Source organism: Colletotrichum fructicola, assembly GCF_000319635.2.
Source record: "Colletotrichum fructicola Nara gc5 chromosome Unknown KSG_Nara_v1_contig02, whole genome shotgun sequence".
Classification (NCBI taxonomy): domain Eukaryota; kingdom Fungi; phylum Ascomycota; class Sordariomycetes; order Glomerellales; family Glomerellaceae; genus Colletotrichum; species Colletotrichum fructicola.
Genome location: NW_027094052.1, coordinates 4,908,080 through 4,935,302, shown reverse-complemented (window position 1 = coordinate 4,935,302; position 27,223 = coordinate 4,908,080). Strand labels below are relative to the sequence as shown.

General features: G+C 54.8%; 11 protein-coding genes across 11 annotated transcripts; 8 read left to right on the top strand and 3 right to left on the bottom strand.

Annotated features, from left to right (window-relative positions):
- Positions 1 to 118: 118 nt before the first annotated feature.
- On the top strand, positions 119 to 1,471 carry SLC25A45 (Solute carrier family 25 member 45; the record flags this gene model as incomplete). Its single annotated transcript, XM_032033052.1, has 1 exon — positions 119 to 1,471. The coding sequence occupies one exon, from the start codon at positions 119 to 121 to the stop codon at positions 1,469 to 1,471; it is 1,353 nt and encodes a 450-aa protein (XP_031887620.1).
- Positions 1,472 to 1,881: 410 nt separating this feature from the next.
- andK-3 (Cytochrome P450 monooxygenase andK) lies at positions 1,882 to 3,112 on the top strand (the record flags this gene model as incomplete). Its single annotated transcript, XM_066151228.1, has 2 exons — positions 1,882 to 2,206; positions 2,262 to 3,112. 2 exons carry the CDS (start codon positions 1,882 to 1,884, stop codon positions 3,110 to 3,112), a joined length of 1,176 nt encoding a protein of 391 aa, XP_066009493.1.
- A 114-nt stretch (positions 3,113 to 3,226) lies between these two features.
- On the bottom strand, positions 3,227 to 4,477 carry CGGC5_v004122 (uncharacterized protein; the record flags this gene model as incomplete). Its single annotated transcript, XM_032033054.1, has 1 exon — positions 3,227 to 4,477. The coding sequence occupies one exon, from the start codon at positions 4,475 to 4,477 to the stop codon at positions 3,227 to 3,229; it is 1,251 nt and encodes a 416-aa protein (XP_031887618.1).
- Positions 4,478 to 6,795: 2,318 nt separating this feature from the next.
- patB-2 (Carboxylesterase patB) lies at positions 6,796 to 8,260 on the top strand (the record flags this gene model as incomplete). The annotated part of the gene is made up of 3 exons (XM_032033055.2): positions 6,796 to 6,930; positions 6,997 to 7,882; positions 7,980 to 8,260. The coding sequence occupies 3 exons, from the start codon at positions 6,796 to 6,798 to the stop codon at positions 8,258 to 8,260; spliced, it is 1,302 nt and encodes a 433-aa protein (XP_031887623.2).
- Positions 8,261 to 8,747: 487 nt separating this feature from the next.
- CGGC5_v004120 (uncharacterized protein) lies at positions 8,748 to 9,192 on the top strand (the record flags this gene model as incomplete). The annotated part of the gene is made up of 3 exons (XM_032033056.2): positions 8,748 to 8,764; positions 8,810 to 8,950; positions 9,009 to 9,192. 3 exons carry the CDS (start codon positions 8,748 to 8,750, stop codon positions 9,190 to 9,192), a joined length of 342 nt encoding a protein of 113 aa, XP_031887624.2.
- Positions 9,193 to 9,503: 311 nt separating this feature from the next.
- Positions 9,504 to 11,252, bottom strand: CGGC5_v004119 (Heterokaryon incompatibility protein 6, OR allele; the record flags this gene model as incomplete). The annotated part of the gene is made up of 1 exon (XM_032033057.1): positions 9,504 to 11,252. One exon carries the CDS (start codon positions 11,250 to 11,252, stop codon positions 9,504 to 9,506), a length of 1,749 nt encoding a protein of 582 aa, XP_031887621.1.
- A 1,565-nt stretch (positions 11,253 to 12,817) lies between these two features.
- Positions 12,818 to 13,741, top strand: patA-0 (Acetate transporter protein patA; the record flags this gene model as incomplete). Its single annotated transcript, XM_032033058.2, has 4 exons — positions 12,818 to 12,892; positions 12,950 to 13,145; positions 13,194 to 13,304; positions 13,560 to 13,741. 4 exons carry the CDS (start codon positions 12,818 to 12,820, stop codon positions 13,739 to 13,741), a joined length of 564 nt encoding a protein of 187 aa, XP_031887622.2.
- A 1,690-nt stretch (positions 13,742 to 15,431) lies between these two features.
- Positions 15,432 to 17,443, top strand: CGGC5_v004117 (putative transporter; the record flags this gene model as incomplete). Its single annotated transcript, XM_032033059.1, has 3 exons — positions 15,432 to 16,180; positions 16,255 to 16,755; positions 16,810 to 17,443. 3 exons carry the CDS (start codon positions 15,432 to 15,434, stop codon positions 17,441 to 17,443), a joined length of 1,884 nt encoding a protein of 627 aa, XP_031887625.1.
- A 189-nt stretch (positions 17,444 to 17,632) lies between these two features.
- On the bottom strand, positions 17,633 to 20,019 carry cef-1 (Pre-mRNA-splicing factor cef-1; the record flags this gene model as incomplete). The annotated part of the gene is made up of 2 exons (XM_032033060.1): positions 17,633 to 17,965; positions 18,019 to 20,019. The coding sequence occupies 2 exons, from the start codon at positions 20,017 to 20,019 to the stop codon at positions 17,633 to 17,635; spliced, it is 2,334 nt and encodes a 777-aa protein (XP_031887626.1).
- Positions 20,020 to 23,045: 3,026 nt separating this feature from the next.
- On the top strand, positions 23,046 to 25,007 carry CGGC5_v004115 (uncharacterized protein; the record flags this gene model as incomplete). The annotated part of the gene is made up of 4 exons (XM_032033062.1): positions 23,046 to 23,234; positions 23,312 to 23,385; positions 23,467 to 24,848; positions 24,898 to 25,007. 4 exons carry the CDS (start codon positions 23,046 to 23,048, stop codon positions 25,005 to 25,007), a joined length of 1,755 nt encoding a protein of 584 aa, XP_031887789.1.
- A 729-nt stretch (positions 25,008 to 25,736) lies between these two features.
- On the top strand, positions 25,737 to 26,343 carry CGGC5_v004114 (uncharacterized protein; the record flags this gene model as incomplete). Its single annotated transcript, XM_032033063.1, has 2 exons — positions 25,737 to 25,739; positions 25,792 to 26,343. The coding sequence occupies 2 exons, from the start codon at positions 25,737 to 25,739 to the stop codon at positions 26,341 to 26,343; spliced, it is 555 nt and encodes a 184-aa protein (XP_031887788.1).
- Positions 26,344 to 27,223: the final 880 nt, after the last annotated feature.

The following is a 27,223-nucleotide window of genomic DNA, read 5'->3' as shown; positions in this document are numbered from 1 at the left end:
TTAGTCATCACAAACCCGATCGCAACCGACGCCAAGTTCTGCCGATTTGGACTCTCGCTCCAGGAACACGGACTTCGCCAGCAAAGGGAATGATGATTCGCAGTTGTAGCAGCAAACAATGACGAGGCGTCGCGATGACGACACCACCACCTACGACCCATACACCGGCCTGTTGCCCGTCCTCCCTCCGGATGCGCAGCTCCCGGACAAGAACCCGCGCAGCAACGCCGCGACCGCGGCATCGGCAGCCGGCGTCCGCGCCCTAAGCGCCCAGGTCGTCGCCTTCTACTTCCGTGCCCCGGTCAAGGCCTTCTTCCGCACCCGCGTTGACTACCTCGCCTATGCCCGCAGTGTGCACCAGGCGCAGACTGAGCTCCTTGCGCAGGCTGCTGCAAAGGAAGGCGGTTCAAGGCTTCATCTGGGACTGCGGCAGGCATGGTTCTACCTGAGGGGTACGACGCCCGGTGTCCTCACCTCCGCTGTTAAGCAACATGGCTGGGGCGTTCTCCCGCATCAGGTACTGCCGCCGCTCATCGCGAACGTCGGCGTCGGAGCGGTGCTGTATACCAGCTACCTCACGATCCTGGGAGCCCTTCATGAGCCGAGCAGCAAGTCAAGAAAGACGGTCTACCCACCGCCGCAGCCTTACCAAACTTTCACGGCGGGACTGCTCGCTGGAGGCCTGCAGAGCTTTGTCGCTGCACCCTTGGATGCCATCCAAGCGAGGTACGACCATCGGGATCTCATGACCGGCCAGGGAGGGAAGCCAAAGAGCATGTGGACCTTTAGCGCCGAAAAGCTGAGGGAGATCGGGCCGCGGGGTATCTTTGCAGGCTGGGGCCTGTCTCTCACCAAGGACAGTCTGGGAAGTGCCATTTTCTTCAGCGTATTCGAATACGTAAAGGCACAGGGCTACTACAAGTTTGTTTCCTGGTATTACGGCGGGTTGGAAGAGCACATTGTCGACTTTATGGCCCAGAAGCGACCAACGACCAAGGATGCCCTTGGGGAGAATAACCAACCACTCATCATCCGCCCTCACTACGCCATCGAGCCAGCGTTTTTACTACTCGCCGGAATCACCGCCTCAATCACCCAACAAGTCGTCCTTCACCCGTTAACACACGTGCAAGTAGAGCATTGGGACCGGTTAGAAGAACTAGACGCCAAAGCCGCCAAACTCCGCGAACTCAAGGGCGCAGACCCGAACCATCAGAAGCAAGGCTGGAGGATGTTCAGGGCCTACTATCGCGCGTATCAAGAGACGTGGTCGGAATGCTGCCTGGAGGCGCAAAAGGAAGGGCTGAGCATGCGGCGATGGCTGTGGCGCGGTTTCTGGTGGAACACGATTCGCCAGGTGCCGAGCACCAGCGCAGGATTGATCATTTTCGAGTTGGTACGGCGCAAGTACGGGCTGGGCAACGAGGAGGTTCGGATCATGGGCGACGGGTACGATATCCTACTAAACTAGAGCATTCGGCGGGGGGCGGCGCGCGAGGCGTTTGTGAGACTATGTCGACGATTCTCGACTCTGTTACTGCTTTTGAAAGTATGTACTACATAGAACAAGAGACTATGTTCCTCTCTTCACGTAGGGACTCGCCGAGGAATAATGTGACTCTGAGGCTCCATCTGATGCCGAGACCGGGTAATCATTTCCAGGAGGCTTGCTGCATAGCTGCATGTTGGGCTGATGCGATCAATAAGGTTGCCGCGTTTGCGTCGGACAACCTGGGGAAGTGGAGAACTGTGGTTCATCGGATGACGTCGAAGGGTTGGGCAGCTTTTAGGTTCTGGAAGGCAATGGGCCCCTCACTTTGTTCTGACAACAACCGCGAAGTATCGTATTACTGAGAAGCTATCCGGATCACACAATTCATGATGGCAAACATACCTGCATCCGACAATGTTGTGCGCGTGAAGTTGATCGACACGTCCACCGCCATGGTCGGGGACATGACCGCCTTCGCTAGGCCAGTGGTAGCGGGGCATGAGGTCATCAACTTCTGTTCACTGGCTTTTCTTCTCGAGAATGAAAAGTTGGGAAAGAAGGCACTGTTCGACCTTGGTACGCGGAAGGATTACTGGAAGCTGCCCAAAGCCGTGCTCCAGCTGATTGGGAAAGGATGTGTGATCTTTGGGATGAGGGTGGATGAGGGCATTGATGAAGTTCTCACGAAGGGGGGCGTTGACTTGAACACTATTGGTAAGTATCAGAAGCTATGAGAAAATCAGGCGACTAGCTACTTACTCAAAAACAGACAGCTGTATCTGGTCGCATGCTCATTTTGACCATCGCGGTGACATGGCCCTCTTCCCCAAATCTACCAAGCTGGTCATGGGCCCCGGGTATCTTTCTGACAAAGAAAGACCCGGAGGAGTCGGTGATCCTGAGGCTGCGGCGGAGTTTGAGGGCAGACCGCTCGAGGAGGCGAAATTCGACAGCGGCTTGATTGGAAAGTTCAGGGCTCAGGACTTCTTTGGTGATGGGTCGCTCTATCTTCTTGATGCCCCTGGTCACCAACCAGAGCATATTTGCGCACTCGCACGAACGACTCCCTCCTCAGCACCCGGCGGGGCTTCTTTCGTATTCTTGGGCGGCGACATCTGTCACTTTGCCGGTGTCTTCCGCCCAACGGCAGAGACGCCGCTACCGAAGGAAATACCCGCGAGCGCTATCTCACTCCGTAACGACTGGGCTTCGAGATCGGTTTGCCCATGCTCGTTCTTCACCCCTCATCACCCTCGTGCGGAAAATGAAGACTCGGCTCGCACCTCCTCATGGTACAATCTCCCTGATGGTGGGCACGTATACACAGATCTCGAGAAAGCCTCCGCCTCGGTGTCGAGAATGAGCGAGCTTGACACGAGAGATGATGTGATGGTCTGCCTTGCTCACGACGCAAGCTTACTCGATGTTCTGCCTGTTTTCAACAAGGATCCTACGAGAGACATTAATGACTGGAAGAAGGAGGGCTGGAAGGCAACCACGTATTGGAGCTGGTTGAACGAGGTAGCCGTTGACGGGAAGAAGCCCCGGGAACCCGTTGTGGACGGTTTCTGGAAGGATGGGAAGCAATGGGACTTTGAGGCGTATAAGTCTGCTCTGTAAGACGAGGTTCTGCGCCGTACGAATCAATCTTCCGTAATGAGTTTTACTGCATTCACAGATTGGAGGGATGGTAGCGAATTCGATCGTTATTCTTAACCTAAGTATCTTCTGTGGCTAGTCCGAATCCATCCCAGTCAGATCAACCACCTCTATTTCGCGATTTCTGTACGCAAGGGTCTCAGTGTTGGGGCTTGAAAACTCCAGTCCGCTGCCAAGTCTGTTGCGTCTAGAAGCCACTTCGACGCTTGGTGATGAGCAAATTTCGTCTTCTGAACTACTGTCGCAGTTCATGGCGTCCGGACTTTCACCAGTGGTGGCATCAAGGGAGCAATCGTCCGTGAAGTGCGAGTCCCCAAACTTGCTTACTCGCGTGCCAATCGGTGTCGGGTGGTCTGTCTCTTGTGCTAGCGACGCATCCAGCATCTGCGTTCGACGAGAATCTGGCGACAGGCTCTGATCCGAACTGCCTTTGCCGACCGTCTTGATGTCCACCCCCAGCATGAAGGCTTGCAAGCCACCGCCCATGAGTCGATCGATCCAGTTCAAAGTGTGCATGTCATCCGTCGTCAGTAGGTCAACCAGTAATAAACCGACGATGATCACTGTCCATGTCGTAGTCCAGAATGACACCCGCGAGATGCAGGCCATGGTCATAAACTCTGCCAAGGCAACAATTCGCCAACGCTTCGGGAAGCCATCCTTCCAGAGCCGAATGGCATCAGAAGCAACCCTTTCGACAGTCATTGGCGATGTGAAGACGCTCCAACGTCTCGCCAGCTCCCAGTGGTTGAATTCTTTCTCGCTGCCACTGAATCTGCCCATGTTTTGCAATCGCTGGCCCCAGCCGGGCAAGATCTTGCCGTCGGAGGTCCAAGGTTGTTCTCGGCAAAAGTCTCTCCACCGTTCAAAAACTTGGACCGCATGGTCCTCGTTCACGTCGAAGTACTCCTTGTGCCTGACCCCGCAGTTGCAGACCCATTGATGTTGGAAGTTGGCCAGCTCCGCGTGAATGAGCTTCTCCGCAAATCCGTGGAAATTGATCTCTTCAGCCACTGCACTGGCATGCTCTTCAACCTCCACGTGAGCGCAAACGCCTTTGATCTGGGAACGGCGCCGGTCGGGATGTTTCTGTGTCCTCCCAATCTTAAGAAGTTCGACGTCGGTCTCCGTAGACTTGATTTTGTACAAGTAGATGGATCCAATTTGCGTCTCTTTCCCCTTATAGGAAGGGCCATCCTTAATGAGCTTTGCTAGATTTCGATCGATCTGAAAACTCGAGAGCTTCTTTCGGGCAGAGCCAACATCGCTTGTGCCTCTTTCGGGGAGATCCGGGCGCTGCTGGCGTCTTTCTGCCTCGTCACCCATCTCTGGCGAGGTGTGAGAAACTCCAAGTGGCGGTCTAGATTCATTGCTTGATATCCTCTTTTCTTGAAACGGCAGAGGTTCTAAGGCGTAAGAAGACGCTGATGAAATTGACCTGACTCTAGGAGCTGGTTTTCGGCTTGATGTGTCGATCTCAATATCGGTCCCCTGAAAGGAACCGACACATGGCAGGTCTTCATTGCAAGAACTCTCGATGTTTCTTGCCGAAAGTTGACTCGAAGCACGCTTTCGTACTCTGTGGGGGGGCAGGCCGGGTTGGGTCGGGGCTAGCGAAGATGACTTGGAGCTCAGTTGATTTGTGTCTACGGCATGGCTTCGTCGTCTAGGATTCCTGATAGATGGCCGAGGCGGCGAAGATCGCTTCTTGGCGTCCGGAGAGCCGTTATTCTGGCCATTAGACGAAGATTCGAATGACATCATCTCGCAGTGAAATAAAAATGGGCGTTCAGGAATCAGGATGATCACGACGATGCCAAGTGGCTTTGGTACATCTTATCACGGCAGTTTCCTATCCTTAAATACGTTGGTTCTGAATATCTCAAGGCAGACTCGGTCGGAGCTGGCGAGTAATGAAACGCTGTTGGTGACCGGGGTTGAGGGCGGTTATGTTGGTTTGGGGAACTGCGCCTCCCCTTGTTGGCCCGTATTTGGCGATAACCTCCGCTTCTGCATATCGAATCTTGACTGTTACCAACACAAAATGCACACTCCTATCATTGCGGACCATTGGGGTCCGTTTCAAAACCCTGTCTTCTAGCACGCAATGCCACGATGCCTTGCTGCATGGCATCCGCAGCATGCTTGTCTTGAGGGGCTGGTGTGCGCGGGCCAGAACAACGGCCGGCCAGGGGGATGAGGGCAGTGTGTGAAGGAGGCCGCCATCATTTCTAGCCTCTGTGTTGACGCTGTTGTCAACGCCCGGTTAAAAGTGGAAAATCGTGCTATTATTTCCAGGCCTGGAAAGTTTAATGTTGCCGTGTGTGGCTTCTTACATGCCTCCTTTGTAGTATGAAATTGTTGCCATCGTTCAATCCGTACTAAAGGGTTTAAAGCTCTTTGGTTCATCACAAGGCTTCCGCTATGCCCGTATCGGTATAGTTTACGGGGAATGGCTGAGCTAACTAGTTCTTTTCCCAAAACCGCAGAGTGATTACTTCAAACAACGCCAGATCTGACTAAACAAATGTGCAATGAGCAGTCTCACCTCGCCTCGGGATGCCACCATTTCACGGTGCCCTGAGCATGGAAACTGACGGTTTGATCATACCTACATTGCGCAATTACCAACAAACCTTATAAAATGTATTTCAAGCGAGAATTTATCCATAGGCGCTACTTTCTATTATCTTAAGAGATGTCCCAGCTTCCCACGCGACGCCAATAAAATGGTTTAACTGAAGAATCTTCGGCGTGTCCTACATGGTTTTGTTGTGAGTTCTTGGGTGATGCAAGGGCATTAGAGGCTATTCATAAGCGTACTATTAAATTGACCTCATCGCTGGCGTGCTTGGGCGTGGAGGCTCTGGGGTCCGGTTTACAGCTGGATCTGCCTCATCGTAAACTATACCTAATTCGGCACGCCTATTAAGAGACAGGTCCCGACGCCATGGTCGAAGGATTCAGGGATCAGCGTCTGTGTGAAGGCTTTTTTCTACAACGCTCGCCTAAATGGCGTGTATCTCAGTCACCATTAGCTGGCAAGTGCCGAGGCAGATCTGGGAGAGTATCTCGCCATGATGTTTGAAAATTAATATAAACCTCCTAACCTCGAAGTCATTTTCACCTTTGGCTCATCTCAACTACAACCTCATCAGCAATCATCTTTCATCCAACTTATCTAACATCATGCATCTTTTGCTTCCTATCTTATCCTTCGCGGCTTTCACGCTGGCGGCTCCGGCAGGCAACTTGCCGGTGGTGGATCTTACCTACGTATGCAGCCCCAAATACCGATAATTCTTGAGGTTGCTGAGCCTTGACAATGCTGACATCCTCCCAGGCATCATATCGAGCAAACAGTTTCAATGTAGGGTTTAAATAACTCTGATTCCGGCTATCAGCAACTAACTTCCATCCAGAAGACTGGTGGCTATTACAACTTCTCGAACATACGCTACGCAGCGCCGCCCACGGGCCATTTTCGCTTTCGTGAACCAATTGCGCCTACCGGACGGCAATGCCACGTCGACAATGGGGACATTGGGCGCGTGTGCCCTCAATCTTCCGGAAATTGGTCTCTCATAGCTACCCAGTTCTCGAAAGCCTATCTCAACAGCCAACCATTCGACTACAATGCCGCGATGGCTGTCGTCCCCAAGAGTGATGCTATCGTCAGCGCAGATTCCCGCACCACCGAGGATTGCCTTTTCCTCGACGTCATTACACCTCAGGCGGGGTTTGCCAAGAAAGACGATCGCTTGCCGGTCTTGATCTATGTAAGTCATGGTTTGTCTTCATGAAGTCGATGTCTCAATCGGCAAGCTAACTCGCTTTCTCTGCAGGTCTATGGCGGTGGCTACTCGAGCGGCGACAAGACAGGTGACGGTGACTTCAACCCCGCTGAACTTCTGAGAATAAGTAACTCGGGCTTCGTCTACGTGTCCATCAACTACCGACTCGGCGCCCTTGGTTGGCTTGCAGGCAAGGAGGTCTCTGTCAATGGGACCCTGAATGCAGGGCTCTATGACCAACGACTGGCTTTTGAATGGGTCCAACAGCACATCCACTTCTTTGGTGGTGACAAGCACAGAGTGACTGTCATGGGAGGTTCAGCAGGTGCCGGGTCAATCATGCATCACCTGACAGCCTTCGGTGGTCGCAAGAACGAGTCTCTCTTCAGCCAAGCCATCCTTCTCTCACCCGCATTCCTCCCTTCGCCGACGATGGTCAGCGCCGAACGAGCTTTCAACAACTTCCTCGCCCTCTTGAACGTCACATCTCTCAGTGAAGCCCGCAAATTGCCCAGCGAAGCTCTCATCGCCGCGAACGCCTTTCAGATCTACAGCGAGGCATCGTATGGAAGCAATATTTATGGACCCGTCGTAGACGGCACTCTCGCTCCTGCTCTGCCTGGTCAACTACTTCTAAACGGGACATTCAACAAGGACATTCGGATCATGACGATGCATAACACTTTAGAAGGTCTTACCTTCACCAACCCAACGATCAACTCGTCCGCTGACTACCTCACCACGGTCACGTCATCTTTCCCAACGATCTCCAAGGACGCGCTAAAGTTCATCAACACAACCCTCTATCCTCCCGTATTTGATGGATCTTTGGGGTACAAAGACGAATTTCAGCGGGCCCTGGGCACAGTTGAGGACGTCAACATCATTTGCAACACCCACTACATTGCCCAGGCGTTCAGTGATAAGGCTTATGCACGTAAGCAACACCATTCACGCATTTGATTTCCGTACTTTCTTGCCTTCAACACATGTAGCCTCCGCACAGAAGCTTTGCTAATACATTTGAAATCCAGTGCGGTTTGCAGTCCCTCCTGGAATTCATGGCCAGCAGACACCTTACGTCTTCCGGAACGGTGCACCAAGCGGCGTCGTCCCGTCAGTAGCTGACGCTCTCCAGCAGTACATCGTCAGCTTCGTCACCAAGTCGGTACCAACTTCGTCGAACGGCACTGAGATGCCGGTGTACGGTTCAGAATCCGTGTTGGCCAATCTTGCAACCAATGGCACCTCTCTGCAAAAGGATGACACAGCAAACCAGAGGTGCACATGGTGGCAAAAGGGGCTGTTCGCCTAATGTCTCTATATGGCTACCATAACGATGTTTTCCGGGATGTTTCAGCCTTCGAGAACAATGCTGCATGCACGGTAAATAAGAGAGGTGGTCTGTCTTGGTCTACCAGAAAGGGATATTGTAATTACGTCCTTTGAGAATTGATGGTTGTTCACGTCATAATCTTTACTCCAATTTGCCTAATTGGGCGTAACGTGTGTCCGCCCGATCAATACGTTGCTGACAGCCTGAGGGTGTGATGCAGGTCACTGCCATCTCCGTATGGTGTGGCTGTCTACGTCTGCCAAGATTGACGTATGCTGTGCCACAACTCAGCCCATCGTCAATCAAAAGACGTTTGCCTCCACGATTGTTATAATTGATAGATTTCTCAACTGCTTAAAAAGAGAATATTGAAATTGACGGTCATTCTTTCAGCACCTCAAACTTCAAATATTTCACCGTTGAGACGGCCACAAACGATAATCCAAGCAACATGAGACAAACTCCAATGGAGTCAGAGCATGAGTATGTGTAGTCGATCTCAATTTCAGCAATGCTAATGTTCAGAAGGAACAAGGGCAAAACGAATAACTCCCACGAGGCCACGCCATTGGAAGAACTAGACGGCGACTCGCCGCAATGGATTGACTGTCCGTACTGCTGCAAACGGGCACAAACCTCAGTCTCCAAGACAGGGACAAAACGCCAGCTGTAGGATTTGAATACGTGTAGTATTGCTGCGTGAAACAGACTGGTAACAAGAGAACAGGCTTCTTCGAGTGGTATCAGGTTTCTTCTTCTTCGCCGTACTTTGTGTTCCGGGTGCTATAGGATGGCTTGAGGATGTACACTATGAATGCGCCGAATGCCACAGGACTGTTGCAACGAGGCCGCATAAAGGGCCAATGAAGATCTACAAGCCGGCCGAGAAAACGGAGAATAAGGGACTTTGAAGGCCTGCGTGATGGAATAGGTCTTCTGTGGTTTCACAAGAAACAAAATTGCGTGGGATATTTTTCCAGCTGCATTTCAGTTTGTCCCCATTCTGATTTTCTTCGGCGCGTGATAATTGTTTAGACGTCCTGTATTATAGATGATGAAATATCTATCATAGCGTAAACATAGTCGACTTGGCAAATCTGTCTTTGAATCCGCTAGACTCGCGTTCTGTTCGGTGCTATTAATTCAACCAATCTGGAGCAAGAGAACAGGCATGGCAACCACAAAACAATGGTAACTTTTCGTGCCACCTCTACTTATCCGGTCAGGTCAGTACAAACCTCTTCGCCTCACATTTGCCATCGTTAAGTTCTTTCAGCACCTCCCCTTTCATGATTCCGGATACATATGTCTCGCCCACAACCTCGTAGTCAGCTGCTTCTCGGCCTCTCAGTATGAACGGCACGTGAGAGCCGAACAGAACGACGACATTATCACCAGTCTCCGCCCCCGCTGGCGCAAGGCCCATGTACCCCTTCTTAGTGATAAAGAAGCGTCGGCCCAGTGCGTATTTTTCGAGCTGAAAGTCTGCATCGCGCTCTTCCAGTTGTGGTATGATAGAGGGCGACTCTCCGTAGGCTTGGAAAGCAAGTTCCCGCAGTCGGGCTGTCTCTTCCTTGTCTGGACTTAGCAAGCTGTGCTCCCATTTGTACCGCCGAGATTCGGCGGTCTCTCTCAAAGCCTTCTTGTCAAATTGGCAGCGGCTTTGCCAGTACGGGTCTGGGACAGTGCTGGGGAGGCTGAATGGGCGGTGATACAGATCGTAAGGCTGTAGGCTCCACATGTCTGCCAGTCGCTGAAAGCTTACCCTCAGCTCCTGCAATTCTTTGTCCGAGGAGGCCATGGGCGGCAACGCTGAAGAAAGAACAGCCTCGACAGTACTTCGACTTGCGACTCCTGCTAGGTCTCTGCTTCGAGACTTCAAAATTTCTTGGCGCTCCACAAGTTCTGCTTGTCGTGGATTCCGGAAGGTTACAGGTGGCTCCCCTATGATCCAGTCCTTTGCCACTTCTGGGAGACAACCTTCAAAATCGTCCACCGAATGATACTCCTGACCTGCAACGAGACTATCCCAGAATGCTGCATGCTGCGCCTTGACAGAAGGATAAGGTGACGTGCGTCGACAACCTAGGGCCGCCTGCTTGCACTTCCCAACAGCAACAAGAAACACTGTTGAACTTTCCCAGCTCGAATATAATTCCCCTATAAATGGTTCGTGTATCCATTCAATTTCGTCCCAAAGAATGCCCTCCACATCCACTGTGTTTTTCGCATTGTCCACGAAGAAGTTGTATTTCGAGTCTCCCCCGGCCGCGTATGCAGGCCGCTTCTTTTTATCCTCGTCGAACCAGCTGCGAACAACGTTTCGCTGAGTCAATATCTGGTTTGATTTGCTGACATGGTCGGCAGTCTCGTGCATTCCCAGGTTGGCCTCTGGATCGATGTAGTGCTCGTCATGGACACCTGCAAACACGAGCCTCTTCTGGTCAACAAAGCCTTGGATTTGATCCACCATTTCGCGCGGCAAGTATCTTGCCCACTCCTGTGGATCATGGCTGACCTTTCCTCGTTTCAGGACCCTTTGCGCCTCCTTTTCAGCAAACCCATAAGATCCTGGGATCTCGATACTGAGTACGCCTTCCTTGATTCCAACCACTTGTGAGACTGCCCACCAAGGAATGTCGCCGTGAGACTTTGCATTACGGCTTGGAAGAGGTATGTCGCACCGTTTATGAGACCAATCCGGGACCCAGGATGGCAACACCTGGCTGCCGGAATGCATTTTGTGGTTTGATGCTTCTGTGCAATGTCTCAAAACTTCCAAGCCTTTCGAAATTTTCATCGAAGCCGCCGCGAACGCAATGTAGATGTCTCCAACAGGTTTCTTGTAATCAACTTCGAGCCCTGGAAGGATGATGCTGAGGGGGAAAGAGACCAAGCCCAATATGCCATAGATCTTGTCCCGAGGATCGGTTGCGTTGAAGTGCCGATATTCCACAACGAGTCGGAGCATCTCTGTTGCATCGATCTTGCCTTCTACCAATTTGCCAAAAAGCCGCTTGGCACTCCAACGTACGTAGTCCAAATGTAGAGCTTTTTCAACTCCGGCGATAGTCTGACGATGCATAGACTCATCAACTTTGATCCTTGCACATGCCATCACCAGCAGATTCCACTGTATCGCCACTTTCCCACAGCGGAGAATTACCGAATCGGCCGTCAGCATCTTCCTCATCCCGCCGCCCCAGCAGATCTCTTGGACAATCCAGACCCGCTCCCACCACGGTCTGCTAAGTAGTCCTTCTATCGCCTCACACGTCCGCGGAGCCAATTCAGGCATTGCTCCATACGGTGCCTCCGTCGCGAGTTGTGTCAATGTGTAAATGGCCAGGTCGCTATTCTCGCTCTCCGATCCAAGCCACACCGTGATGGCGGCACATCGGAGGTATACAACACCCATTATCATGACTTGCGAGTTTCGTTCGTCGATGTCCTGCTGGTTGATGCACAACGCATCTACCCAAAGCGCCACTTCTTTGTCTTTCTGTCGACGCTGTCGGAGAAAAGCCAAGTTTGGGGTTATTTTGAGGTAAGTGTTCTCATGAAGTATGAGCATCTCGGTTGCAGCCTCCGTTCCCCACGTGTAAGAAAGGGCTTCATAGTTCATATCTCCGTTCACAGCCAGATTTGTTGTTTCCAAGCAACACCGGAGCGGTTCCATTGGGCCATCAGCTGGTAAAAGGTGTAGAAGACGGATCTCACCGCGTGTATCATCCCAGCGAAGCGGCATGTATTGGTATGGTTGGGATGCGTTGGCCAACAAAGGTTGCCCTGAGTTCGCGTTCGTGGGCTTCATGATGTATGTTGAGGGAAAAGGTCGGGTAACGTCAGTGGTTTTAGATGCAGTTTGCCTGCTTCAAGGAGAGCTGAATAAGCAATCGAATACTCAAAAACCCAGGATGTCGCTACAACCCTTTATATTCTTGAAAGCGCGTAACTACGCGCCAACACCAGCGGATGTGACCCCTTACCATGCAGGCCACTGAACCAACAGCATAACAACTGACCAATTATGAGTTTATACATTTGTTTTGGCCAATCATTTAACCAGGGAAAAAAGGGGATGGAGACTGCTGCCTCCGCAGGCAAATTGACGTCTACGCACCCTCAGCGCGGAAAGCTTCTCCACAGACGCTGCACAATCTTCGGCGCAAGGCCAGGCATGAGGTAAGCTGTACGATTCGAAATGACTTGGAAAGAATGTCCGAAAATTCCGTATGAAGTTCATGCAGAATACTGAGTGGCGTTGCCCCGAAGGCCTCTGGAACAAAGTCGTTGGGGCCAAATTAGGAGCTTTCAAACGCCGAATGACCACTTGGTTGTCAGGGGCTACACTCCATATCGGCCGATGGGAATGGCTTGAGAAACTATTTAAACAGTTTAGTTATGCGACAAAATTGCTGCGGAATGGGTAAATGATATTTATGTGCTCACGCAACAAAGCTTGCGCTGTTCACCACTCTAATAACTTACGAGAAAGTGGAATTTTCAAGCAGCAAAGCCGGCGAGGTCGTCAATATGCCCTCCGGAACAGAAAGTGATCTCGAGGCTTGTGATGCAAAGATGTACTCAAAATTACAATTCGCAAATCCGGTGAGATCAAAGCTCCAATCTACAGACTTCCAAAGGCTAACGAAGACTGCTTGGCAGGGCCCATTCGGCTACGGGGCGTTCTCGACGACACTGATGACCCTGTCTCTGTCCATGATGGGCATTCGGAATGTTGAGAATCCCACCGTCTTCATAGCGAATCTCTGCTTCCTTGCCGGTATAGGATTGCTTATCTCTGCGCAATGGGAAATGGTCAGAGGCAACACGTTTGCTTACACGACCTTGATTGCATTTGGTGAGTTTACTACCTATCGCGTTTCGATGCTCTTACTGAGGACCAAAGCCTTCTACTACGGTGGCTACGGATTCCTTCTCATCCCTTCCGTGGGCATCGTGGATGGTTATGGAGGCAAGACGGCGGAATATCTTAATGCTTTCGGCTTCTATCTTGCTGGTACGCGATTCCGTCTCTTAAGCTGAAACAACTGATGATAACATGAGCGGTCCAGCATGGTCGCTTTTCAACCTCTTTTTCTTTATCGCCGCCTTTTCAACGCAAGTTTCCTCCTATGAAGAGCTTTACCGCATGCTGCATGCTGACCGTGGCGAAACTGAAGTAATATCGCAAACGTCGTCGTGTACGGCGCACTCGAGCTCTCCTACATCTTCAACTGCGCCGCGAACTTTGCCTTTGCGGATGGCCACACAGCTTCCGGCAAGAGCTTAACGAAAGTCGCCGGATCGTTCGGGTTCATTGCCGCGCTGGTGGGATTCTACGCCATGGCACACGGCTTCTGCGGCGATGTGCTGCCGTTTGAGATGCCGTTGGGCGATCTCTCACGGTTCTTTGCGAGAAGCAAACTGCGTGGCACCAGAGGAAAAGCTACCTGAGGTTCGGAGTAGAACACGCCACTCTTCGTGGTCTGCCCGGCCAAACGCCGTTTGCTGCCGATGGCCGAACGGCGCCGGAGATCCACAATCGATCGGCTTCTGCCGAGTCCTGCATCGGGATTTGGCGTCTCATCCGCGTTATTCGCTTTGGTTGTTTGGTTTTATGAAATGGCCATATGAGCAGATAGTCTGCAGCAAGTATTATAGAACGGCTAGTTGTGTTTCTTCATTATGCTTCTTGTCCCCGTCCAAAGTCTTCCGTCTCCTGCACAGAATAGCTCCGGTGCAGCTTTCTGTATTAAATACGGTGATTTCAAGCATATTAATGCACTCTCGATGTCATATGGAACTGACCTACATTTCTTTTTGAAGATCCATGAAGCCGAGCTTCGACGGAGTCAACCAAGCATGCCCGCTGCTCATCCTACTTGTGGGACACAGGCCTCCATCGTGGTAAGCAATGACTCGGCTCTGATTGATGATGAAAAATCATTTAGGAAAGAAGATAGGGGCGTGTTGGTGAGCTGCCCTCCCGATCCCGCCCTCCAAAGCCGAAGCCGAACCATTCAAGCCGAGGACCGGAAGCCGAGGTGGGACATGTGGGGCTATCACCCCCGACATCCGGCCCGCCTCCGTCGAGTGTCAGCGCTGTTTACCCCACTTTCCAGCCCATCGACCCCCATGCCCGCCCCCCTCCTCTCTGCAAACTTGCACACTTCCTCCATCTAAACGGACTCTGCAGCGGGAATAGACACACTAGCCCCGGGGAATAGCGGATTCACCATGCTTTAGTGTCAGCCCGCCCATCCCCCTCCGCGCGTGAACTGCTGGGGCAGCAGACAGAAAGCCTGCCGTGCCGTCCATCACATACATACCCGCTATTGCGTGATTGGGTCTCTTGCAAAATTTTGATAAGTGAGTAAAAGGGGGGCGGGACATAGTATACGTACGCCTGGAGAGAGCGGGCAGGCGCCGCCATCAGAGATTACATGGTCAAGTCAGGCAGGTAAGCCGTAACAGGCCTCTGGTGCAGTAGTCACTGGACGGTTGCTGACCTCTCGTGAGTCACAAGACGGCTCAGCGCTGACGCCGGGCCGCGACCGGCGGCGGTAGCGGTAGAAACGGCGGTGGACAGCTGTTGGTGGTGGCTGGGAAGCGGACAGGACAGCCAAAAGACCCCCCTCTCGATGAATTGAGAGGGATTTGAGAGGGGGGCGGTAACAAGGAATCGGCCTGGGGCCGCATGCCTCGCCGGCTTCTTACAGCGCATTGCAGTGTGTAGGGGAGCGGAGAAGTTCAAGGTTGCCCGCCGCAAACCGGGGGTGGACCGTGGGAAAAAAAAGCTGCATGCGGAAACCAATTCTTCACACACTCTCTCTCACTCTCACACTTTTTTCTTTTCCTTTCATCATCTTTGACTCATGACATTGTGTCATTGACTGGAATGGACCCTTGAGGCTCAAGTCGTAAAGTTTGGGATTACATGTCATTCTGCGCAGGAGCTTAGATTGCTTGCATACGATCAACTCAATTGCAACCTCATTCTGTCTTGGCCCAGGATTCACAGACATCGTAATTCAAGGTTCACCCACCATCCTGCTCACATGAGCCTCAAACTCTGAACACAATGCTAATTCATGTCCAGTTTTCAACAACATTGAATCTGGAATAACACCAACCAAAACAAATCATGGCTCCCAAAAATGGGACCTCGCCGTCCTCGGACGAGAGAACGCCCCTCCTCCCCTCCATCGAACACCACTCAGCAACGCCCCTCCCCATCGGCTCGGAAACCAACGCCATCCCGCCAAACGAGTTCGACCTCCTCCTCTCCAAGTCCCTCCCGACCACCGGCCCCTTCCTCGAGCCCGAGTCCACCGTGAACCCGCTCCTGCGCGGGCCCCGCCGCTACTCCAAAACCTCCAACCGCCGCCCGTCCCTCGCCAGCCGCTCCGACCGCTCCGACTCCGGCCTTGAGACCGCCGTCACCGTCGCCGATGACGATGCCTCCGACGCCGCCAGCATCAGCAGCGTTGAGTCCACGCCCTACCTCAACGGCATCTCCCGCTCGCGCTTCTGGTTCATCTTCGCCGAGATCCTGCTCACCTACTTCATCGCCTGCTTCGACGGCACCATCATGGCCAGCAGCCACCCCGTCATCACCTCCTACTTCCACGCCTCCAACAGCGCGTCCTGGCTCTCCACGGCTTTCCTGCTCACCAGCTCCGCCTTCCAGCCCCTGCTCGGCCGCCTGTCCGACAGCATCGGCCGCAAGCCGCCCTACGTCGCCACCATGGCCATCTTCTGCGTCGCCACCGTCTGGTGCGCCCTCGCCCAGAGCATGACCAGCTTCATCCTCGCCAGGGCGGCCTGCGGCCTCGGCGCCGGTGGCATGATGACCCTGGGGAGCATCATCGTCAGCGATCTGGTGCCCATCGAGTGAGTCCCCCTTTTCCTCCCCTTCGTACCGGGGTAATGTACACGCCCACGTAAACAACTAACACACCCTCCAGAAACCGCGGCGCCTACCAGTCCTACATCAACATGATCTACGGCGTCGGCTCCGCCCTCGGCGCGGCCCTCGGCGGCGCCATGGCAGACCACCTCGGCTGGCGCTGGGAATTCGGTATCCAGGTCCCGCCCCTGATCATCTGCTGCATCATCGCCGTCATCGCCGTGCCCGGCGACCTCGGCCTCCCGCGCGGCGCCAAGCGCGAGACCCTCGTCGAGGCCCTGCGCGCCTTCGACTTCAAGGGCTCCGCCCTCCTCACCACCGCAATCACCTTCTTCGTCCTCGGCCTCAACCTCGGCGGCAACGTCCTGCCGTGGTCCCACCCCGTCGTCGTCGCCTCGCTCGTCATTTTTGGGGTGTCCTTCCCCGTGTTCTTATACGTCCAGTCGTACGCCGGACGGCCCATCATGCCGCTGTACCTCGTCCGCCACGCCCCGAGGGCGAACCTCATCTTTTCAAACTTCTTTGCGGCTTTGTTGAGTAACGCCATCCTATTCAACATGTAAGTCTTTACCTCTCGACCCAGATTTTTCCCCTTACTTACACCACGCTCCAGCCCCCTCTTCTTCCAAGCCGTCCTCCTAACAACAGCAACCTCCTCCGGCCTCCGCCTCGTCCTCCCCTCCGTCGTCTCCTCCATCGTCGGCACCGCCACCGGCTTCCTCATCACCTACACCCGCCGCCTCAAATGGCCCCCGCTCTCCGGCGCCTGCGCCCTCTTCGTCGGCTGCCTCGCCCTCTCCCTCATGCGCCGCGGCTGGCCCTCCTGGCTCTACCTCCTCTGCCTCGTCCCCTCCGCCGTCGGCCAGGGTTTCCAGTTCCCGGGCACCTTCATGGCCGTCCTCGCCGCCTCCGACCAGCGCGAACAGGCCGTCGTCACCAGCACCCTCATCCTCTGGCGCTCCCTCGGCATGGTCCTCGGCGTCGCCAGCAGCAGCCTCGTCGTGCAGAACGCGCTCGTTGGCTACCTCGACGAGTTCGTCACGGGCCCCGACAAGGACGAGGTCATCCGCAAGGTGCGCCAGAGCGTCGAGGAGGTTGTGAAGTTGCCCGAGGTGTACCGCGAGCAGGTCGTCATGAGCTACGAGGCGGCGCTGCGGCTGACGTTCGTCTGCTGTACGGCGATTGCGTTTGTGTCGGTGCTGACGCTGGTGCCGATCAAGCTGCCCAGGCTTGGTTCGCGTAAATAAGGGTTACTGATAATACTGTACATGATTTCAAGTACGATGTTGAGAATGATATATAAAGCATAGCATCAAATGGCGTTAGATGGGATCACATAATAAAAATTTCAATTTGCCATGCCCAGGCGTTATAAGCCAGCCAGCCCACCACCCCGGTGTTTTCACAAAAGACCCAAGCGTACAGTACAGTACATTCTAATAGTGTCCGTTCACCCCGTTGCTGCGGAGCGCGTCCAGCTCCTCCTTCGTCTTGCGATAAAGCTCCTGCGCCTCGCGCTCTCTCCTGCTGACGAATCCGACCTCGTCTCTGAGGGCACCCAGGCGCCGTTGGATGGCGACCTCTTCCGAAATGGCGAGGGTCTTGAAGCCGCTGAGAGCGTTGTTGGCCTTCTCCAGAGCCTCGGCGGCCTCGCCAATCTTGTCCTTTAGCATCTTTTGCCTCTTCTGGTAGCCGCCAAGGTGCAGCGCAAGCTTCTTCTCCAGCTTGATGCCCTTCTCGGCGGTGGCCACGATGGCGTCTTGAATGGACTGTGACATCGTTAGCTAATGATTCGTAAAGATCAATTCGTCTCAGTACTTACATCAAAGGCATCTCTCATAGCTGCCTCCTCCTCCTCTTCATCGTCTCCGTAGCAGCCCAGTCCCAGAAGCAGAGAGTTCTTGCCCCGGTTGTCGAAGGACTGTTGAATCTCGGCCCGAGACGGTCTGGGGTTGGTCTCACTCAGAATCTGCAGGCGGGCCTCGGCAAGATCATTGTCGCTGATGGTCTGCAGGCGAGGCGGGACACCGCTTACGGTAATCTTGGGTGAAGGGTACTTGACTGCGTCGTTGGCAATCAACGCAGCCGCCTCTCTGGCAATGAGCGCCTCCGCCTCGTTCTTCACCTGGCTTGCAACAGACAGAAGTGCAGTGACGTCCACCTGGCTTGGCCGGGGCAGGTTCTTCTGCATGACTTGTGTCCTTCTCTGCATCTCCAGGGCATGCTGTGCTGCCTTGTACTCGGCTTCTCTGCGGTCTCGTTCCGCAGCATCCTCGAGCATCATCTCGTCGGTTGCTGCGAGCTCCTTCTGCTCATCAGGAAGCTCCAGCTCCCATTCAGTATCTTTCGGCTTGGGCAAAGACGCCAAGCCTTGTCGTAGTTGACTCCGCAGAGCCATGTCTCTCATCTTCACGTCTCTCGGGGTGGCGCCGACCATTGTGCCGTCGTTGGCATTCAACGCAAAGCTGTCGCGGGGCGTCCTCATGGGGGTCTGGCCAACCCGAGCTGGCGTTTGACCAACGCCGTTGGCATGCATCGGCGTCGCCATGGGGTTGGGTGTTGCGACGGTTTGCTTGCGAGGCGCAATGCCATCGAATCCAGTCGACTCGGCACCCTCGTGCAAAGGGGTGTTCTCACCACCAAGCAACGATGACTGCGTGTTGGTCAGAGCTCGGATATTCCTGATCTCGTTCGCGATGTGGTCCTCCTGCGCCGGTGCTCGGGGTGTCCTGATTGGGGCGCTATTGTTCAAAGTCGAGTACTCGCTGACCAACCCACGTGTCGCATCGTTCTCGCTCTCGCGCGCCATCATGTTTGCCCTCTCACCGACCATGCCCATCTTGACAATCTCCTCCAGCTCGCCCTCGCTGACCTGCGGCGCAGGCAGATTCAGCGCCCGTCGCTTGCTGCTCTGCTCGGCCTCGCGGATCTTCTGCATCTGTCCGGCCTTCATGGCGGCTTGGAACGACGCAGACGGCGGCTCCTTTTCCTTCTTCCTCCGCTTATTCTCGCCATCCTCATCCCCATCACCCTTGCGCTTGCTCGCAAGCTGCTGTTTTCTCGGGTCGAACGCCAACCGCTGCTGCTCGTTGCGCGCCTCCTCCTCGGTGGTGTCGTAGAAACCGGGCGCGGCCTTCTTCTCGAACGGAATGTCGGCATTGTAGTCCATCTGCCCCTTCTTGCGCGTGACGACCTTGATGTTGATGCCGGCCGTCTTCAGCTCGCGCCGTTTCTGCAGCGCAGCCAGACGGCGCGACTCCTCCTGCTGGCGCTCTCGCGCCTTGCGCTTCGCCTTCTTTCCCTGTGTGTTTGCGAGACGCGCGCGAGCCTCGCTCAGCATCTCCTTTTCGTCCTCGTCGAGATCGATCGTGTCGGGGCGGGCGGGCTTGCTTTCGGGGTCGGGGTCGACTTCGCCGGGACGCAGTCTCCTGACATCATCGGCACTGGGTGCTTGCGTCTCGCCGCCTTCCGGGCCGGTGAGGCCAAACGAGCCAGCCTCGCGGGCTTCAGCCTCGTCGAGGAGCTTCTGGTATCGTTCGAGACACTGGTTGGCTGTTCGGCCGACGATGGGAGCGATGGTGCGCCATTGCGTGGGCATCAACTTGGCGAGATGCAGCAGCTTCTCATCCTCCTCCTTGCTCCACTCGATCTTCTTGATGCTCGGGTCCAGCCATTCGTTCCATCTCGCCTTGCACTGCTTCGGGGTCTTGCGGGCGAGCAGCGACGAGACACGCGCCCACTGGTTCAGGCCGTATTTGGAGACGGAGGCCTTGAGGATTTCATCCTCGATGTTGGTCCAGACACCTCCCTTGACGACACCCATTTTGGAAGGTTCGGTGATGAAATCGGGCGGCCGGGTTGTTGCAAAAGTCGATGAAGCCCGTCGCGAGGGCGTTACGCGATGCGAACAAACGTGAGGCGATCGTAAAGTTTTGGTACAAGGCTGATGGGAGTCCTCACTTACGTCAGCAGGAGGCACGCGTGATTGGCTCCTGCGAAAGTCCGAGAATGCAGCTCACCGAGGCTGGCCGATCCACACCGAGTGCGATCTGATAAAATGTCTCGGTGAGGTTCCCCAAAGTCAATTACGACCACAAAACGTGAGGGTGCATGGGACTCAGCAACGATTGGACTGTGCTCCGCTAGCACCTTGATAAGAGCAGCCGCATTCACGAAGTCAAGTTGTCGCCCCCTCTCTTTCCTCCTCAACGCCGCCGAGGCATAGTTGCATCCACGCGGCCGTCGTATTCACCAACGACGATGTCCCTTGCGTGGCCTACATCTTGGTCGATCCTCCTCGTAGATGGTGACGAGCTCTGAGCATTTGCTTCGCAAGATGGCGTGGCTTCGGATCGCTGCAGAGAGGTGGAGTTTGCTTCACCAGCTGACTCGGCGGGCAAACGCCTGACGATAGGATCACGTTTTTGGAAGACGGCAAAGTGCTGAATGCGGTAGGTAGATTACCATTTTCCCAGCACAGCAAAGCGGAGCGGAGTTTGTTGGCCGTCAAGACACCACATGGCGGACAGCACACCACCCCGTGGACAGGGCGATGTGCCGTCGGATAATGGCAAACAGATAGCGAAGCTGCAGACGGGGGACAATCAACTTCTCACAAATTGCTTTCGGATCACCCTGATGTTCTTCTGGCGTTCTAGCAAGTCGGAAACCGGAGCGCAAGGAGCAGCACCTTCAGACGAAACCTGGGCCAGCCCAGGCTCGGCAGAACAGAGTTCGCAAAACAGGGCAGACTTTCAGCCAACAGATGGAACTTCCAGGACAGTGGCACCGCGGGACCGGTCCGCCGGTCGGTGCTGAAACAGGCCGACCACCGAACCTTGTCGACGGGTAACGACAGGATAAATGCCGTCGGCCTCTGAGGGGGCGCTGGCGTTGGGCGTTGGACTGTGTTCCGTTTTTGGATAATGAGTTTGCGCCGTTGTCAGTGAGCCGCTGCTGTCAGGACTCAGAGTCTCGGTGTTCTGTGAGAGGTGGTGCTCTGACTGTGTGGACATTGTTACGTATGCTGGGTCAATCTGACACGTATTTTGACGCGGAGTCGTGGTTATCATTGCTTTCGAGACAGGGTGGTTTGGGTAGTATTTGGGTAGCATTTGCATTGCTTGCTGGCGTATCAGTGACAAACCAGACGGCCAGTGACAGCGATACCTGTTGGTCGCCCACGGTGAAGGAGCAAAGTGGCCGCGCGGGTATCAAGAACGGGGAAACATCAAGCTTAGAAATCAAGCCCCGGACTGCGGTCGAGTCGAATCCCGGTTCGCGATGGCTGCGACTGGACTAGCATTGCAGAGTACTAATTCCATTGGATGTGGTGCCCCTCACTAACTGTCGGCCCTGACAGATCTGGATGCTAGGGATGCAGTACTGCATAGTACACACCTAAGGTACCTAGGTAGGTAAGGTACGTAGGTAAAGTAAAGAAGCAGCTGTTAGTGGTTGCGGACAGTGACAGTGAAGAGTAGCCGAAGGGTGGCACCCCTTATCGCGCCCATCTCTGCGAAACTGCGTCATGGATATGCCTGGCATACGCCAACTCATGCGCCATCCGTCCCACGAGATTGGTTCGCACTCGTCGAGAACCCCAGGTCCGGCAGGCACGCGGGCCACCGCTGGGCAGACTTGTGGCAGGGACACTGTGGTTTGCGAGGACCTGTTTTGAGGGATTGATGGTGGTGACGCTGGTGGTGATGATGATAGACTTGTTAGACGGTGTGTGATAGAGGGAGAGGGCACATCACTGCCCTTTTACGTACCTATTCCATGGGGGTTCATGCTGAATTGCCCTGTCATGACCGCAACATGATGAACGTCCGCTGATAGAGTCGAGTCCAAGGGAGTCCGCGGCCATTCCTCCCGCATCTCTCTCTGTCTGTACCAACAAAACTCCGCCAGTTCACCGGCCCCAACGAAACGTGGTTAGGCCGTTGCGGCGTTGGTCTGGTCTGGTCTGTTCTCTATTTTGTCACTTGAGAGCCTTCTTCTGCCTGCGCCAATAGGAATCGTTGGCGCGCACTGCTCTGACCTTGTCTGCTTCACTTCTGGATTCCCAGCGTTGCGCAGCGCATGGCAGCGCCCATCGTCGCCTCCCCGAGTCGTAGAGTACCCATCCGATCATTACCCCCTGGATCCCTACCCGCGCTGTCCAGAAGTTCCGGCATCCCAGCTCTGCCCCCCCAATCCCACACAGTCCGAACCCCTGTCTTGTCTGCTCTGTCCAGTGCGTCGTTCCTCTGTCTCTGTCCCTGTGTCGCCGCCCGGGCCCTTGGCTCGATTTCATCAGCGTCCATCGCTGTCCCACACGCGCCTTGTCTCTCAATGTGGACAGCGCCCCCCGGTCCCCAGCGACGTAAGGTAGCGCAGGGTAGCGTAGGTACGAAGCTCGCAGCGGGCTTGTTTTCTATTTCTTTTCTCGTTTCCATTCCCATTCCTACCTCTCTGCCCGTCACGGCCTTGGTCATGTAGCCGCGGCCCCTCCTCAGCCCCCTCCCTCTTCAGCGTTTTCCGTTCTATCTTTTCTGTTCATAATTACTGCCTCCCGCTTCCTGCGAGAGTGCGGCTGAGAGAGACCTTGCTGTATCACCAAAAGTGCGATCCAACAGGAATGGCATCGTGGCAGTGTCACTGCGAGAACTGAACCGGCCCCCAACATTCAGGTCCGAGAGGGACGAAATAGCTCCGACGCCCGACGAAATCAGCTTCTCAAAAAGCTCAGCATAACTTCTTCGAACCGCCCACGCCGTCTTCTCGTCCAGCGAAACCTCCAGGAAGCTTCTCAATCTCTTTGCGACAAAAACAACCCAAACCATAGAAGTCAAACTCGGCGCAAACATGTCAGCGCCGAAAGACGACATCGTCGTCACCCGCGTGGACCGCGACACCCAAGGGAAACCCATCCACGAGGCCACCGAAACAACATCGCTGCTCAGCGCCGGCGCTTCGGGCAGCGAGACCTCCTGCGAAGACACATGGCCCGGCTATGCAGACTTCGCAGACCTGCCCTGGTGGAAAACGCCATCTGTAGGACACCACCAAACCTTGCCGGCCCGTGATCGTCATCCCTTCTTCTCTCGTTGCTGACAAGCGTGTTGCGCCAGGTCTACTGGCTCCTCCTCCCATATGCCCTCTTCACCCTCGCCTTTGGAGGCTCCCTCGTGCCTAAGCTGAATCTGTATGTTGTTCGCCAAAGTGATGCTGTTGTGTGTGAGTTGCTGCGTGTCGCAAAATAGTCGCTAATGCCGTGCGACTGCAGAATCGTGGATTTGGTATGCCAAAGGCACTTTGCGGACCAGACGGTCCTGGACCCGGCCTTCGTGTACACGCCCGTCGTGCTCGGGGCGGACAATCCGCAATGCTTCATCCCGGAAGTGAAGAAGCGCGTGTCCATGTTCACCCTGGCCATTAATCTCACCACCGGTATCTTATCCGCCATCACTGCGCCCAGAATGGGTCACCTTTCAGACCGTTACGGCAGGAGGAAGTTGCTCGCCATCGCATCCGTCGGCGGCGTCGTCGCCGAAGCGACCGTCATCCTGTGCGCCAACTTCCCCTGGACCTTTCACTACAACTGGCTCCTCGTCGGCGCCGTCGCAGACGGCATCACAGGCTCCTTCACCGCCGGCAGCGTCCTCATCAACTCTTACACGAGCGACTGCACCCCGCCCTCCAAGCGCGGCGTGCGCATCGGCTACCTCCACGCCTGCCTCTTCACCGGCCTCGCCTTCGGCCCCCTGCTGGCCGGCTACTTCGTCACCTGGACCGGCAGCCTGCTCTCCGTCTTCTACGTCACCATGGGCTGCCACATCGTCTTCATCATCTTCGTCGGCTTCGTCGTCCCCGAGTCCCTCAGCATCAAGCGCCAGCTGCGCGCCCGCGAGAAGCACGACCGCGAGCAGGAGGCCAAGGCCGTCGACAACTCCACCTGGGCCTCCATCAAGGCCGCGAACCCCCTCGCGCCCCTCAAGGTCCTCTACCCCCGCGGCCCCGGCACCTCGTCCCGCCTGCGCATCAACCTGCTCGCGCTCTCCTTCACGGACATGATCCTCCTCGGCGCCGCGATGAGCGCCGGCACCGTCCTCCTGCTGTACTCCGAGTCCCCCGAGACGTGGGGCTGGGGCACCCTCGAGAGCTCGCGCTTCATCTCGGCCGTCTCCATGGTCCGCGTGCTGGCACTGCTCATCGTCCTCCCGACCATCAACTACGTCTTCCGCGTCCGGCCCGCCGCCTACCGCCGCCGCGTCTCAGGCGTGTCCATCGTGGAGTCGAACAACGGCGCAGACACCGTTGATACGTGGATCCTCCGCTTTGCGCTCCTGTCCGACGTCACCGGCTCGCTCGGCTACCTCTTTGCCAGGAACGAGGCCGTCTTCGTCATGTCCGGCATGGTCACGTCCTTTGGCGGTCTCGGTAGTGCCACGATCCAGGCCGCCATCACGAAGCACGTCCCGGCGGACCAGGTCGGCCAGCTGCTGGGCGCTATCGGTGTCCTGCACTCCTTGGCGAGAGTCCTGGGCCCCATCGCGTTTAACACGCTGTACTACTCGACGGTCGGCACATTCGACCAGGCTATCTTTGTGCTCCTGTCCGCCCTGTTCGGACTGGCTTTGGTGGCCGCCTTCATGGTCAAACCTAATGGTAAGTCTTCTCTTCCCAGCTGATTGAATCCCTTGCTAAGACTTTGCAGTTTATCTCGAGGATAAGTATGAGCCCGTCTCAAGCTCGGGACCAAGCAATGCGAGCACTGAGATCCTGGCAGAGGTGGCGGCGGAGGAGGAGTTGATACCCAACAACTGAGATATTTGCATGGGCGGGGGATAATGTACGTTGAGTTGTGTCATTAAGCGGGCAATACCGCAGAGCAAGATACCTAGAAGATAGACGTCTGCGCTCATGAGCGCAGAGAGAGGCAGACAGATTTTTCTGTTTAGAGTGGCAGGGTCTACCTGTCTGATACAGCAGTATCACCGATACCACAATACACTTTTTCTTTAGTTTATTACACCAACTACCCCATAAGTGAGACATGAAATGAAAATGAGGTGAGGAGTGAGAGGGGCTTTGTGCCAATCTGTTGCTTGGCACACTGTCACAACCGCCCTCATATCAACAATGAAAATCCCAAACTCGTGTGATTTGTGAGATGTGCTAGTGGGTTTTCATCGAACGAGGCACAAGCAACTTCCACACGGCTCATTGCCTAACGGACTTCTCATCTCACGAAGCCTCACCGTGACACTTATATTTCAGCAGGTCTGCTTCCGGCATCATTTGCAAACATGAAAGCATCCCTCTGGAGTATTGCCAAAGAAAGCAAACCCCATTAATCTTGCCAAGACGTTATCTGTGGTGACTTATTTGTGCCTCTTGAGAATTTGTGTGACAATCACTCATCCCTGCGGACAAGAGCCACGCTTCATAAGGGCTGAAGCCATTCCCATCAATGACCTTTCTCAAGAGTCTCTCTCCAGTGATTGGGAAGGGAGTCTCGCCCGCGGTCATCACTGACACCAGGAAACAGTCAAGATGGTACGTCAACTAACTCACCAAAAACCTCACTTAGGATACTCACACACCGCAGAACCTCCCAGCCCTCATCCTCCTGCTCCTCCACGCAGCCCTCACCACCGCATCCCCCATCCTCTCCTCCCCAACCGCCTACGAATCCGCCAAAGCCCTCCTCGAAGAAGGCCTCTCCCTCACAACCCCCCACCAAAACAACACCCACCCCCTCACCCCGCGCCAGGCCTCGCCCATCCCAGGCCTCCCCGCCCCCTCGCGCTCCTGGACCTGCTACCGCGGCGGCGACTCCTCGCACGGCGTGCTGCAAGCCATGCACATCGTCTTCAACACCCTCTTCGGCGCGCCGCGCCTCAGCGCCGGGCCCAACCAGTGCCACGTCGCCGTGTGCGGTGCGTTCCATCTCTCGTGGTGCAATCTGGGCGTGGAGGCCGGGGATGAGGACGCCGGCGCGCGGGATATGGCCGTCGCGCAAGACCCCGGGAAGGGCACGATGTGCATGGCGGCCGTGGAGGGGCCCGGGTTCGACCCGTACAAGTTTTACTACTGGGGGCGGGTCGATGCGGTTTGGACCCCGTGGTATGGGGGTGGGAGTACGGTCAAGACGTGTTAGATCGTCTTGTTGGAATAATTGAGGTTAGCTTCGAGTTGTAAATAATGTATGGCTGTGTACAGCTGTTATGGGGACGACCCTTTCAATACGGGGCTGATAAGAAACAAAAGCGTTTCTTCAGGGAACCACCGCTCCTGGTGCCTATCAAACCTAATTCAATTACAGATATGTCTGTACATACACTCAATCCTCGGGGCATGATTTCAAGTCAGACTGCTTGTTGTTTCCATGCCTCGTTCTCGTTCTCGTTCTCGTTCCCGTTTCCGTTGTCGTCATCTCTCTCGCCAGCTGCCAAACGGTGTTCGGCCCCGGCTCGGCTCGGTTCCGGTGGCGACCTCGGAAAACCCGGATGCCCCCTGCAGAGTCAGACGCATACCCCCACGCCCCCGCACGAGCAGCCCTCCATAGTGTTAACTTTGACCACTTTCTCCATCATCCGGCATGGTGTAGTGGTTAACATACTCCGCTTTCACCGGAGAGCTCCGAGTTCGATTCTCGGTGTCGGAAAAGCCGTTTCTTTTTGCGATTTTTACAACATCCTACTTCGAGCCATGGGTAAACTGGGTCACTCGTTAGTGGACAATCACTCTTTTGCCTATTCAAGCGCCGAAAGGGCTAGATTGTTGTTATTAAAGAAGCTTGTGAACGCGGTTGTTTGTCACGCATGCGTGAAAGTACACAGTTGAGATGAACATGTACGGGCACGCCCAGATGTCAGAAGCCGACAAGACACCTTTGCGATTGAACAAAAAAGACGTATTCAATAAGTCTTCGTTGCATACCCTTTGTTATCGAATATTCAAGGCCCCTGGCGTTTTTATCAATATCCGTGGTTCAGCTGAACCAAATAAAGCTTTTGAAGATGATATGTGACGACCTG